The sequence below is a fragment of the Periplaneta americana genome, chromosome 12 (assembly GCF_040183065.1).
Source record: "Periplaneta americana isolate PAMFEO1 chromosome 12, P.americana_PAMFEO1_priV1, whole genome shotgun sequence".
NCBI classification, from domain to species: Eukaryota; Metazoa; Arthropoda; class Insecta; order Blattodea; family Blattidae; genus Periplaneta; species Periplaneta americana.
The window spans coordinates 79,023,274-79,037,853 of record NC_091128.1 but is presented as its reverse complement, the minus strand read 5'-3'; the positions used below and the strand labels follow the sequence as shown (position 1 = coordinate 79,037,853).

The window sequence follows — 14,580 nt, the reverse complement described above, 5'->3', positions numbered from 1 at the left end:
TCGAAAGAGAGTGGTGTGCGGAAAGCAATGGTAAGTTATCGCATTTACCCTTCCCAAGAAAAACTGCAAACATAAGCGAAGGAAGCTTTTAATAGAAAAAGGAGCATCTTCTGCGGACCTCCAGAAAAAGAACTAAGGAAGAGACTAGTGAAATGTTTTTTGTGGAGTGTGGCACTGTATAGGGAAGAAACATGGATATTACGACGAAATGAAAAAAAAAACGAATAGAAGCATTTGAAATGTGGATGTGGAGAAGAATAGAGCGTTTGAAGTGGACTGACAGAATAAGAAATGAATTTGTGTTAGAAAAAGTGGATGAAGAAAGAATGATATTGAAACTGATTTAGAAAGACGAAAAGGAATTGATTGGGTCACTGGTTGAGAAGAAACTGCCTACTAAAGGGTACACTGGAAGGAATGGTGAACGGGAGAAGAGTTCGGGGCAGAAGATACCAAATAATAGACGATATTAAGATATGCGGATAATGTGCGAAGATTAAGAGGAAGGCAGAAAATAGGAAATATTGGACAATGCTGGGTTTGCAGTGAAAGACTGTCCATGGGCAGAATACTTATGTATGTCCAGGATGCTTGGAATGTCGTGGCTGAGAACAGTCGGTATTTGAAAAGAATCTAGTCGATTCCATACCCAGTCAACTGCAAGATGTGATCGAGATGTGGGGAAGATAGATTAAATATTGAATCGTGGCTTTTTGTTTTGTATTTTGAACGCTTAATTGTTTGAAAGTTCTATAGCAGACGCCAATAAGTTTGTTTTGTTTATCCCACGAAAGATATTGAGAATAAAATCTTTTTTCTTTCCATTTGCAGCCATAATATCATAATAAACTAATGATAAAATCATGGCATAATAGAGTCATGAACCTGATGCTAATTACTAAAATAATAAAAAATGAGAATCTCTCTCTCTCTCTCTTTTAAACCAATCGTGCTCATCTCACAGGTTTCCCGTCGCCATCGGTCGGCTTGGCAAACAACAAGCCTGCCCCAACAGTCACGCAGCCTCGCTGCGCAGCTTCTCCGGCTATCTGCTCCAGAACCTGTCCCTCTCGCTATAGGAACAAGACTGTCATCTCTCCAAACTAGAACTGGGGACGGAGCGAGTAGAACTGTTGAGTTACTCGGTTCTATCGGTTTATGTGCCTGGCAGCGGAGCACCGAAGTTAAGGCCCATTCACAATGAAAATTAAACATAACCGTAACATAAACACAGAACTTTGCGCCCAGGCTACCCAATGGGATCATTCACATTGATTCACTTAAGCATTGACATAAACATTACCGTTAGACGTTAACATGAAAGTTTGCAAACTCTAAACTTTCAAGCTTATGCTTACGTGATATGCAAACAGAACACAATCGTGGAGCGCTGAAGTATACGACAGGATATGAGGAAATGGCGTCGTTGTTATGTTTCCATGGTTACCAAGTATGTTTGCGGTTATGTTTATGTTCCCATCGTGAATGATGGTATGACTTCTTGATTTTACCGTAACGTTTATATTCTTAAGTTAACGCTTACGTTATGTTTAATTTTCATTGTGAATGAGCCTTTACTCGGTTAACCGTAGCCGTTATCGGTTAGTTCAAACGTTCAAACAGAGTTCACGTGTTTTACTTAATTCTAGCAGACAACAACGTAGGTACTGTTGTAGTTAAATATTTTCTGCTGCAGGACAAATTATTTCCTTAACCCCAAGGCGGACTGAAAGGCCTCTAATATTGAAGAGGAGTTCATCCTACTGTCAAGTGGGCCTAATGAACACTGACAATCTGAATATATTACTGTAAATAATAATAATAATAATAATAATAATGATTATTATTATTATTATTATTATTATTATTATTATTATTATTATTATTATTATTATTATTATTATTATTATTATTATTATTATGTGCAGATTGGATAATACAGGGCCACTACAAAAGAGTCATTCGTTTTCAAACTCCTACATTTTCAAAAGTATTACTCGTACAACAATGAGTGATACATCATAAGAACCGTACACGCAACACATTTATTCCGACACTCTACAAATGTTCTATGTGTGCCCCTCGGGTGACACGACATACGTCCAGGCGGTAGTCCAGTTCGTTGCACACACTGTGTAGCGTTGTCCTGTCAATGGCCATTATTGCATTATTGATGCGCCCCCTCAGCTGTACCAGTGTTTGTGGCAGTAGAGGTACGTAGACGCGGTCCTTAATGTACCCCCAAAGGTAGAAGTCACATGGCGTTAGGTCTGGTGATCTGGGGGACCATGGGAACAGAGCTCGGTCATCTGCACCAACACGCCCAATCCAGCGATTCGTAGTTCATGGTTCAGGTATTCACGAACATCAAGCATCCAATGATGGGGTGTCTCGTCTTGTTGGAAGACAAAATTGTCCGAATCTTCGGTTAGTTGTGGAAACAACCACAAAGCCGTCATATCTAGGTAAGACGTACCCGTAACAGTGTTCTCACAAAAGAAAAACGCACCATACACTTTTGTCTGTGACATCGCACAGAAAACATTTACCTTTGGCGAATCTCTTTCAATCATTACAAATGTATGAGGACTTTGACTGCCCCAAATACGCACATTATGACGATTAACAACCCCAGATAAATGGCATGTGCATTCGTCACTTAATACCAAATTGGCGGCGAAATCTTCGTCCTCCATTGCTTCCTGCATTGTGGTGCAAAATTGCAGACGCCGGCCGTAATCTTCTGCTTTCAAATGTTGCAGAGGCTGTACACGATATGGTTTGAACTGTATCCTGCATTCAAGAAATATAATGAATGATCATTGAAGTAGGAAACGTCTAAACATGTAAATACACAATTATTTTGTAGTGAGATATATTAACTCTTAAAATTTGATGTAATATACTCGTATCATCCTTGAATATCTGCATTGCAGTGAAGAGTTACGTACATTTTGAGCGATTGCAAAGTAACCTCCTCCGATGGTCACTCAAACAGTTTTTAAATTGGGAAAATGTACGTTCAACATCACACGATGTAATAGGTGCATATCTGAAGAACGGAAAGTCACTACTTTTTAGTACACCAACTTCAGACGTCTTGTCGTGACTTGATACTACATCATTTATAATACGAAGTTGTGAATAGGCAGAATTTTAGCAATAATGTTTCTCAACTTACATTTCACTTTTTCTGAAATTAGTTAATTGTTATTTTGGATAACGGTTTGTGATACTTTATACACTATATTAAGGGCTTCTGAGAGTTGTAGTTTAGACGATTCTAATAGGATGATGCTTTTGGACACGATTTTAAAATTAGAATCAATGAACAGAGTATCTTCCAATAGCTATTCAGAAGGCAATGATTTTACAGCTGCAACAGTGGAACTGTCTGTGCTATCCAATGCATCAATTACCTCCATTATTTTGCCGTAATATTCTGCATAATAATTAACAGCATCCAACCACGTTTTCCAACGGGTCAAGACTGGCTGCGGGGGTAAGGGTATTCCAGGAGAAAATATTATTTGGAACAGCAACACTCTCATTGTGGCATGTTTGATTGAATTTTTGTCTGCACTGAACAAACGTTAAGCTTTGACTATTCCAACCACAGTAATGCAAAAACAAGTGCTTACATAGGTATACATTAGCTGTAGCTGCTCTATCTATTTCGACCGGTCACAACTCTTAATATGAACTGCTTATACTACGAGACCAAGCGGTCGCTCACCTCCTCTATACTACCGTACATCGGCAACCTGATTGCATGCTGTGCGTGGCAATTCAACGAAGTCTAAATATCAGTGTTTCTTTGTTTCATACTGCTCCTATGACACCGGTACAATTTGTTTTCGTAAATGATCGGTTATCCGAAAAATCAGTTATCCGAACATGCCCTGTCCCCAATTGTTTCGGATAACCGATGCTCTACTGTATCTGGTAAGCTTATAAAAGTAAACAGAAAACAAAAGGCATGACTTTTATCTTCTCCAGAAAATATCTTGCAAATGGAAAGTAAATGACGAAAAGAGTTATTCAGTCCAAAATGAATGAACCTCGTCGAGAAGATATGTCAATAATAGGAAGCAGGCTTTTGTGGAAAGACTATTGTTGCGCAATGATATTTAATCTGCAGAGAAAAGTGCCGATGTAGGTAGATAAAGATATGAAGAAAATGAAAATGATTTGTGTCAGTTATGTAAATGGAAATATTCATGCTCAAAGTTCTCTGAAAATGCTTGAATTCAATGTCAAGTGAATTTTGTGTGAGAGCCGAAGAAACAAACAACTTTTATTTCTGGTAAATGCCTATAGGTGTTTAATGATTTCTATGCAGTTGTGAAGTAATTTCTTTATGATGAATGTTAATAATCATTTTGGTGTCTTTATCTAGAGTTTATTAATTATGATATCCTTTTCACCCTCCTCGCTATCCGCTTCGACCTACCAAGGCGGGCGAAGCGGTTAATTTGCACTCACATTCTTATGCTCTATTATTGATAATTACAAGGAAGCTTCTGAAACAAACAGTAACTGAACATAACATAGCCTACAGGTGTCAGTCTTTCGTTTGATGCCACGATGCCACATTGTTTTTTTTTTTTTTTTCAAAAATACACTTTATATTAAATGTCACAGCCATTCTACTGAAAAGTTAACCGATTCACCCGCCTTGGCTGTTAAGAAATTATAAATGATACCACAGAAACTCACCGTGTCCACTAGGTCTATAAACTTAAGCACAACGTACATATGCACCGTCCCTGCTATCTGCAAAGAAACGAACATAAATAAAATTATGATTAAAGATTTTTATTTAAGATCGTTCAAAAGTCATTTCAAATTGTAAAGCGTTATAAAGTAGTATAATATTTGAGTTGGAAGAAACAATATCATCACTATGCTTCATTTGTTACTTTTTACACTTCTTTGGTCAACATTTTGTTTATTATGATTTTATTAGTACAGCTACAAGAATTTTGAAGTTCCACGCAGTGGTTCTATCATTAAATGTCAGGATACAGTTGGTCTAATGTTATTGTGAAAGCAATGGGATTTTTTCTTATGGTCTGAGAAAATTTAGAATACAAAAATTTAAGGGAAGAGCCATGTTCCATGGGTAGTTACAGAGATTTAATCAGGAACTTTGAGAAAAATTATGATGATGATGATGATGATGATTATGATGGTGATTAGGATATTATCTTGAACACCAAAGGTAATCAATGACTTCACTATTACTGAGGTACTTGTGACAATAAAGGAAGTAGAAATAATTATTATGAAATTTGTAGTGTTAGTCAGGTGTCCAGGCGTCTTAAAATGAATTACAGCACAGTTTAGAAAACTCTAAGAAAACATATTAGTCTGTACTCATACAAACTAAAACCATTTTTTTAATTCAAAGAAAGTTACAAACAGAAAATATATTACAATTTTGCTGTATTTGTGCTGGCAGAGATTCAATTTAATAATCATTGGCTGCACAAAGTTTTCCGAACAGACGAACCACACTTTTCCCTTAATAGTGGAGTTAACATATGCAATTTCAGAATGTCTCAAATTTGCTTTCAGGCTTTACTATTTACCAAAGACCTGATGATTTAAAAGTTACGGTATTGTGTGGCTTCATTTTACAATTCACCATTGGTCCATATTTCTTCGACAAAAATAACAATGAAATAATAGATACTGTCACAGTAAACGGGGAGTGATATTACAGTATGCTATAAACTTCATTGCTCCTAGACTGAGGAGTCATAACATGGAAAACATAATCTTCGTGTAAGAAGGCGCACCGCCCCACATATGCATCCCTGGAAACCAATTAATTAGACGGATTTTTGCATTTTCCAACAATATGGCCTCCACCATCTCCAGATCTCAATCTAGTCAAATTTATTTATGGGATTATCTTAAGGAACTAGTTTTCGTAAAACAACCAACATCCCTATAGCAACTGATAGATGCTATTTTTTATTAAATATTCCAAAATACGAGTAGATTCAGCAAAATGTTGTGCGTGATGTAATATAAAGGATGGTATTTACTTAACAAGAGAACAACGGGCATATCCACAATGTTTTTGTAAAAACAATTCCCATTTCTTACCCAATACAGTGATATTTTCATTTTTATCTAGCTCATATGTTACTGTATTTATTTCTCTTTAAACTTAGAAGTGACTTTTGAATGATCTTACATATCTAACCATAGCATAGAATGTCGTATCGTCCACAATGAGCTATAGTTATTTGTTTCTTAATTTTTATCACATAAAATATTGTTAAGTGTAACAATGAAGACATTCGGAAATATATTACTTCAGAGCAATAACTGATAGTTCTATTGAAATAAGAAAGTTCTTAGGAACATAGTTTAGCGAGTAAATGACAGATATAAATTATTAAAAATATTGATTCAAGTTTGTAGAGTTATGTAAAGATTTCCTTAAAGATATTTACACATTTTTGCAACTAGTTGATTGAAGTATACGTAAAATTAAATTTAATAAGTATTTTGCCAGGTGTGCGAGATGGTAGCTTATATGTAAGTCTTAAGAAGTAAAGAAGCTCTTTTAAAAATGAAGTTCTTACGTATCTTACACCTTCCATTTTCCATATGTGAGAGCCATACCTGAAGAGCCATTGGCCTGTTGGAATAATCAATAGGTTGACAATACCAACTATGAGTTTTCAGCCAGCCCAGTGCATGGCTCTGAAATGAAAACACAAAATCTTTTTAATAGATAACATGAACACTAACAAAATCATTGCAATATTGTGGGTGAGCAAATTGCCTGCCAGTAGGAATATGGAAATTTTGGCTATATACTGTCGCGATCACACAATCTGGCTACGAAGACAATCTCCAGGGACTTTTACCTCCGAGGCAATTAAAAGTTAAATTGTATTAAAAAAGTACGAGGGTTGTTTTAGAAATTCATATAGATAGGCTAGATATGTAGCCTATATACTCATAGATGTCATTTAAATCGCATCAAAAGCACCACTATTATTAGCGTTCCTCTTTCATTAGATGGTAAGCGAAGAATCATAATCGCCTGTGGAATACATTTTATGTTGCTTAATTTTTATATTAGTGTGCAAAATAGATTGTCCAAAATGCAGAATATTGTGCATCGTAGCCTACAGTTATTAAATATTTCGTAAAAAAAAAAAAGTTGGTGACGAACCATACAGAAATTAAACCTTACGTCGATACGAGTTTGAAGGAACTAGCGTCTTCTTTCCCCACTATGGAATAATGTTCAGCCCTATTTATATACGGCTGAGAACGTGAAAGACGACTCTCGCAGTGGACGGTGGTGAGAAAATCATCGACAAAATCCACGATATGGTGTTCAAAGATCTTAGACTAAACGCACGCGAAATTTGTGGGAAATGCACAATTTAAGTGAACGAGTACTCCACATCTTTGTTGATGAACTGGTTTTGCCCAAAGTCTCTGCAAGGCGGTGCTTCGTTTGTTATCACCGAAACGAAAACACATTCGATGTCAAATTTGGAAATATGTCTGGCTCGAATTGGAGAAAAAAAATACATCCGATTTTTAAGACGTCTGTGACCACAGATAAAACCCTGGATTCATCACTATGCACCAAGAACAAAAGAGCAGTCTCCACTTTCAAAGAATGCAAGGGCTATTCTATGGGCTGGAAAAGTCATGGTGTCAGTGTTCGAGAATTATAAGGGCGTTATAGTGATTTATTATCTAGCGGAATGGAAAAATCATAAACGAAGAGTAGGCTAATATTCAAATCTCTTGCAGGAATTTAAAAAGGATATCCGTGAGAAAATAGTTGCTTCATCGTGACAATGCTCTTGCTTACACGTCCACAATTGCTAACTACTCGTACATTTCGAATTATTGCCGCGTCCTCGCGTTTTCGTCGGATCTGGTACCCTCTGACTTTTTTTCTCCTCCCTGATCGAAAGAAATTTTCGTCAGTTCAAGATTACCGCGGCAGCTCAGGGATTTTTGCTGCAGACCTGAAAGAATCTGTTTATAAGGAAGTTATAAAAGTATTGGAGCATTGTTAGAATAGATTTGTTAATTTCAGTGGTATTGCATTACAAAATAAAATTGTTCCAAACTAATTCTAGTTTTATTTCTATGCCAGCCCATGAACTCTTCAAATAGCCACAGTACATATAAGGTAATTCGGGGGAAGACGCTTGTTAGGGGAAGTCGCAACTTTGTTTGGAGTTCTTTTATGTGTCAGCAGTGGTCAATGCAGATCTTTTATTTTGAAGAGTGTTGACGGGTGGACACGTAGCGTGTGCATTTGTCTTAACTTTATCGCTTTTCATCGCCGTTATTTTGGATCTTGTGAGCATATAGCCCGATGAGTACATACTTTATAATATTTCATTGCTTATAGTTAAGGTTCATAGACTGATATTTTATTTTAAATGGAATATCTGCTATATACGTGAGTTGTACTGTACATTTTGTTACGCACACGAGGCATGCAGCTACGGCAGCAACCTTGCTGCAGTAGGCAAGTAAGTGTGAGTGGTGTCTTCCCCTTGCAACTGGGGGAAGACGCAACATGGTTAAGAAATACATTATTTAACCCGTAAAGTATGTTGTGGAAAGGTTATTATTTGACAATATTTTACATTATATTATTTTACATGTTCTCTGATACTTTACAAAAGGTATCAAAGGTTAAAAATTTAATTCACATTTCATTTCTATACAGACGATGACTCGAGACTCAAAAAGAAAAACAGATCGGATATCTTGGTCAGAATAAAATTTAATTCGTGCTGCTGAAGATGTAAATTATGGACGAAAAACGTTATGGGCTGCAGCGAGGCTGTATGGCATTCCATACAGAACTCTGAAACGACGGATGGAAACTTCAAACCTTACTAAAGGTTCACCAGATCCTTCCACTAGCAGAGCATGTGGCAGTAGACCTACATCAACAGTTGCGCCTATCAGAACGGATAATGGAATTTCAGCTGTGAAAACAATCAGCCCTATTCCTCCAGTAAGAAAATCTAAACCCTCTGGATGTAAAAAGCAAACAGAGGAGGTCTTAACTACACCACAGAGAAGAGAAACTATGCGGGAATAGGCCAGAAATAAAAAGAAACATTCCCAACCAAAGAAGAAAAAGAGATGTGAAGTTCATCTTCTTCCCCTGGTGATGACATTAGTCACGATGACAGTGACAATAGTTTTCATTAGGATGATGATGATGATGATTTTTGTATTGTTTGTAATGGACACTTTTACGTTAAGAACTGTCCCAAGTGTGACTGGATTCAGTGCATCGCATGCAAGAAACGGTTGCACGAAGATTGCCGTGGTGATAATTTGCACTGTATGAAAAGTGGTGCAGGCTCGTACTAACAATCAGAATTGTGTCCTAATTAATGAATGTTTGAAAAATAATCATAAAACACATATGTAATTAATTTCATAGATGTTTCTCCATAGTTGTAATAAAATATACATAATATTCCAATTTTATTTTATGTATGCCATTTACTGTGTTGTTGCATCTTACCCCATACCAAGTGGCATCTTCCCCGTATATATGGAGGAAGATGCCACCCTGACACGAGTTCTTTTAACATGAAAAATTGTTAATAATACACGTACTTGGAAAGGAACGAATCATTATACAGAGCCAATTATAATTTAAGAAATACGATCAATTTGTTTATATTGCCTTATCACTTCAGGTTTGAGTCCTATAGCCAAGAAATGCCTTAGGTGTGGCGTCTTCCTCGAATTACCTTACCCTGGCAGAACCGAAAAAATAAGATGTGAAAAAAACAACGCTTCTATCTCTCAAATGTAACTCTAACGAGTAATATAATTCCCGAAGCAGATAGCAAAACGTTTTGGAATAATTGGACAGAAATGTTCATTCTCTTCTACCGTAATTTGGCTGAGTAAATTACATTTCAATTGCTTATATTAGTCCTATTTTACATTAGTAGTTTGTTGTTTGGGAGAGGTCCGCCAATTGCCAAAGGTGCCGCTTTCCGGCCGGGAGATAAATTGTTCACCGACAAGATCAAGTGTGTTCTGACCTCAGCGACATGTTTCATGGAAGCTGACCTTTCAAGAAAGAATCCTGCCGATTTGCTTTTACAAATGACGAAACAAATGAACTTGTATCTAATTTCAGTTTATAAATTCTGATGTTTTATGCAGCTATAAAATTATTTTTTTTCATTGTTACCATACCCATATTATGGGACGATTGTTGACATATTTTTTGGTAATTGTGTAGTGGTACCTAAAATGGATAATCCCAGGAATTTGTGTAGATGCATGCTCCATGAAACTATCGGCTTTGAGTCCTCAAGGAATTGTAAAATCATGCTATGCAATAATTTACCATTTGCAAGTATATCGGTCATGAGAATGATTATTAATTGTAAACAAATTATGGAGGAGAAACGGTCTACTTAGAAAATTTCTTCAATGACATTCTCATACACCATAAATCTCTTTTAGATTGGCTGGGATTTAGCTATAGACCTAATTTTCGAGGTGTGTAACCAACGCTTCACACGTTTGACTAGCGGCACATTGACCTGCAATAGAAAATGTCACAGGCAATGTCCACAACTTGAATTCCATTCGCCTTTGTTAGAATCTATTATATCTATCGTTGCATAACATCTTCGCATTTACTTAGTGACGATAACATTATCATTAATAACTGAATGTTCATTATCACGGTTTTTCCCCTCTCCCTAGCCATATCTTGTCTACTCACAGTGACTTACTATTTTAACATGATTTGTCACGAAGAGGTACATACAGGGCTTTCACTTCAAAACTTCCCAGTCTGGAAAACAATGTATTTCAATTAAATTTAATTTAGGCCTAAACAAAAAAATACTTAAATTTAGATATTGAAGAGAAGTTCAAAACCAGTGTTAATTACATTTTAGGTTTCACCTCTTCACCCTCTCCAATCCCTATTTCAAATGTCACTCCTATATTATTTTTATTTTAGTAGGTTATTTTACGACGCTTTATCAACAGCTTAGGTTATTTAGCGTCTGAATGAGATGAAGGTGATAATGCCGGTGAAATGAGTCCGGGGTCCAACACCGAAAGTTACCCAGCATTTCCTCATTTTTGGGTTGAGGGAAAACCCTGGAAAAAAACCTCAACCAGGTAACTTGTCCCGACCGAGAATCGAACCCGGGCCACCTGGTTTCGCGGCCAGATGCACTAACCGTTACTCCACAGGTGTGGACCCCCTATATTATGATACTTAAATCTGAAAGAGTATTCAGTCGTTTTTACTTCTGATTCATTTGTTAAAATCTGAAAGAGTATTCAGTCGTTTTTACTTCTAATTCATTTGTTCTAACATCTTTTGTTTTCTATCGTCGCCTGTCAACCTGAATTATTGTTATTGTTAGTTAGTTATAGAATGAAAACGCGGTATATTTTGGATAATTTCCTAAATTTAATTAATTCAATTTACTACACTAAATGCTCAAATTGTGCTCCACTGTTGGTTAGAGGGTAATACAGCCTATTTCGTAACTAATGTACGAGTATATAGCATTGCCATAGTATAAAACATACATAAATAACGTATATTCAAATTTCAGTTCTTATTATACTCCATTGTGTTTCAATTTTTAAAGAATAGCTTTATAATACACAATCATAATATTCCTTAATATTAGTCTCCGTTACTACCTGAAGTAACCAGTAATCAAGAGTTTAATTTATTTTCTTCAGCTCTAATAGTTGCCAGGCGAGTATAGAAAACAAAAGATGTGGGGAAAAATGAATAAGATGTATAAACAATTGAATACTCTCTCATTTAAGTATCATACGAGTAATATAGGGGTAAAGTTCGGGTAGAAGAATATATCAGATGATAGATAACATGAAAATATAGTCGTAATCGGAGACTAACGGTTTTACTAATAAACCGTGTATAGTTTCTATGCGAGATTTATGCAGAGTTGGGACAGAAAACGTTGCTAATAAACCATGCATAAGAGTTGTATATAGAGAAAAAATGGCTGCTCCTCTAACAACTGGTCATATCGATTGTCATTTTGTAACCACAGAAGAACAAACCAAAGAGCACAGAATAATTAGAATAATATTGCTATAGCTATACTCTTTAATCAAAATATAGAGTGGTAATCGATCAGGCGCAGTTGTACTATCGATACTTAGCGCGGCACACTAGCGCGCTATTGGATGCAATAGAGAACCTCAGATATTCTATTATCTTTCGTAACGAAGTAATGACGAAATTATGTCATGCTGTGTAACAGTTGTACTGTTATACACGACGTATGTAGTGACTATTAGTAAGGAATTTATAGCACGACTTATAAATGAGCAATTCATCGTGTAAGTATGAGACAGTTAAACATTTGTGTAAGAGTTTTTATTAGTAAGACCTTAAGACGAAGGTGGAAAATAACGGAGATTGGAAAATGCGGGATTTGCAGTGAAAGATCTACCATTGAGCAGAAAATTGTGAGTGAGTGAGTGAGTGAGTGAGTGAGTGAGTGAGTGAGTGAGTGAGTGAGTGAGTGAGTGAGTGAGTGAGTGAGTGAGTGAGTATAGGAGTACCATTTGAAATTTCAAATGCGGTGGTTGTGTGTGACGAGGTGAAACCTAAAATTAAATAATACTACTTTTAAACTTCCTCCTCAGTCTAAATTGACGTGTATTTTAAATTTAATGGAAATAAATAGTTATTCAGACTGGAAAGTATTGATTTGAAAGCCCGGTATTTGGAGTTATTTAATAGTTTTTCTTGAAGTTTACTTTATAACAGTTACTGTTGAAATATAAAACCAGAGAAGTGTTAAAATTTTGAAGTTTCATATTTTAATATTTAATTGGTTATTTAACGACTTCAAACCAACTAGTGGGCTACGGGTTGGGACGTTTTGGTTTACTCCTCTGGAATTGCACTTACTCCATTACACATCATAACCATATTTGACTTAAATAAATATTGGCGTAATGTAGATCTATTTGCCCATGGTGCTTCAATGACAACGCAAAATGTTGATTTTAAAGTTGACATCTAATTTTCACCCTTGCATTTTAATTTGTGCGTGTCTCGAAATACTGTAGATTTTGCTTAGCACTGCGTCGATCGAAAACTGGCATGAGCAAGTAACAGCTCACTTAGCGGTGATTCGATTCCCCAGTTTAGGCAATAAAATTTCGCGATTTTTATGCATTAGGTACATTATAAATCGTCGCTGCGCCTCCAAAATCCGCTGTTTGTGTGTTTTTTACAGGAGAAAGAAAAAAGCATTGTCACTTTTAATTCTTTTTTTTTCAAAGTTACTTTTGGTATCATTTCATAACTTCTCGTGTAGTAGCTTTGAAAATCAAGGGAATTAAAAGTGACAATGGTTTTCTTCTTTCTCCTGCAAAATCTTTTTAGAAACACATTGCGGATTTGGAGGAGTAGCAACGAAATCTAATTTAATCGTCTATTTTATAATAAGTTCTGTAACTCTAGACGGTTCTCACTAATGATCGTTTGAAAGGATACCTGGACACTCGCTGAACTTAATCTCTGTCGATAGAATTGGACAATAGGCAAATAATCCGTTTCATTCAATTAATGAAAAACTGTTCTCTTACAAGGTTCAGTTTAACAATTTCATCGCTTAACAAGCTGATGTTCTGGATACACTTGTCTGTTTAAATAATTGTCTTAACGCTTAAGCAATCGCGCCTAACTTTATAACAATAAGAGTCGTGCGGATGTTGCTGACACTCGAAATATAATGAGTTTTTATGGGCTATTTTTTTTAGTGAACAATTAAAATATCGTTCTTTTTATTTATACAACTATATGAAATACGTATCTATCACATTGTTATAATTAGACTACTGTACATTAATGATAATAATTCAGTATTAGTTCACATGTAATATTTGAACGTCTGTTCACTCTTAATCATAATTTATTTTTATCTTCCTTTCCAGACCACTTCCTAGATTTTTCTGTGCGCACAGTCATTACTTAACATCGATTGTTCTTATTTGTTACACAAGTATGGTCAGTTGAGTCACTGTCACTATTTACAATAGGAGGTCGGGGTGTTGACGTCACCCCACATCACTTCAATCGTTATTATCTCGAGTATGCGAATTCCGATATCAAACATGTATACGGTTATTTTTGTCTTACCAATTCTAAGAAAGATATTGAAAGTTTCGGAAGTACAGGCTTACTCTATGTAGTTAACAGCTCCATGTACGTGACTGGGGAGTTGACAACACCCCGCGCGACTGCTTAAGGGTTAACGATTTCGTGGATTTCTAGCCTGTAACCTACGTACAAGAATTCTTCAGCCAGAACGCGATTTATTGACTTTCTCTTTTTGTTTGAAAATGAGCAGCTTTCTCTCACTTTTTAAACACTAAATTCTGGGCTCTTGAATCAGATGTTTGTTGAAGACCACGATATTGTCGTACAAATATATTACGGCAGTTTCCTTTTACGATTTCTTCTTCACTGTTTTAATGTGTACTGCATTGCTACGAACTAAACAGAACTGCCCT

The 14,580-nt window shown here is 36.0% G+C and overlaps 1 protein-coding gene across 3 annotated transcripts in view; it reads right to left on the bottom strand.

The window, feature by feature from the left end:
- The window catches only part of LOC138710592 (very long chain fatty acid elongase 7-like), an 86,231-nt gene that overhangs the window by 17,306 nt on the left and 54,345 nt on the right, over nucleotides 1–14,580 (bottom strand). For all 3 annotated transcript variants that reach the window (XM_069841587.1, XM_069841586.1, XM_069841588.1), the window contains 2 exons: nucleotides 6,643–6,723; nucleotides 4,720–4,776 (listed from right to left, as the gene is read on the bottom strand). In XM_069841587.1, the coding sequence (XP_069697688.1) occupies nucleotides 4,720–4,776; nucleotides 6,643–6,723 (138 nt within the window). The remainder of the gene's footprint in view (nucleotides 1–4,719; nucleotides 4,777–6,642; nucleotides 6,724–14,580) is intronic.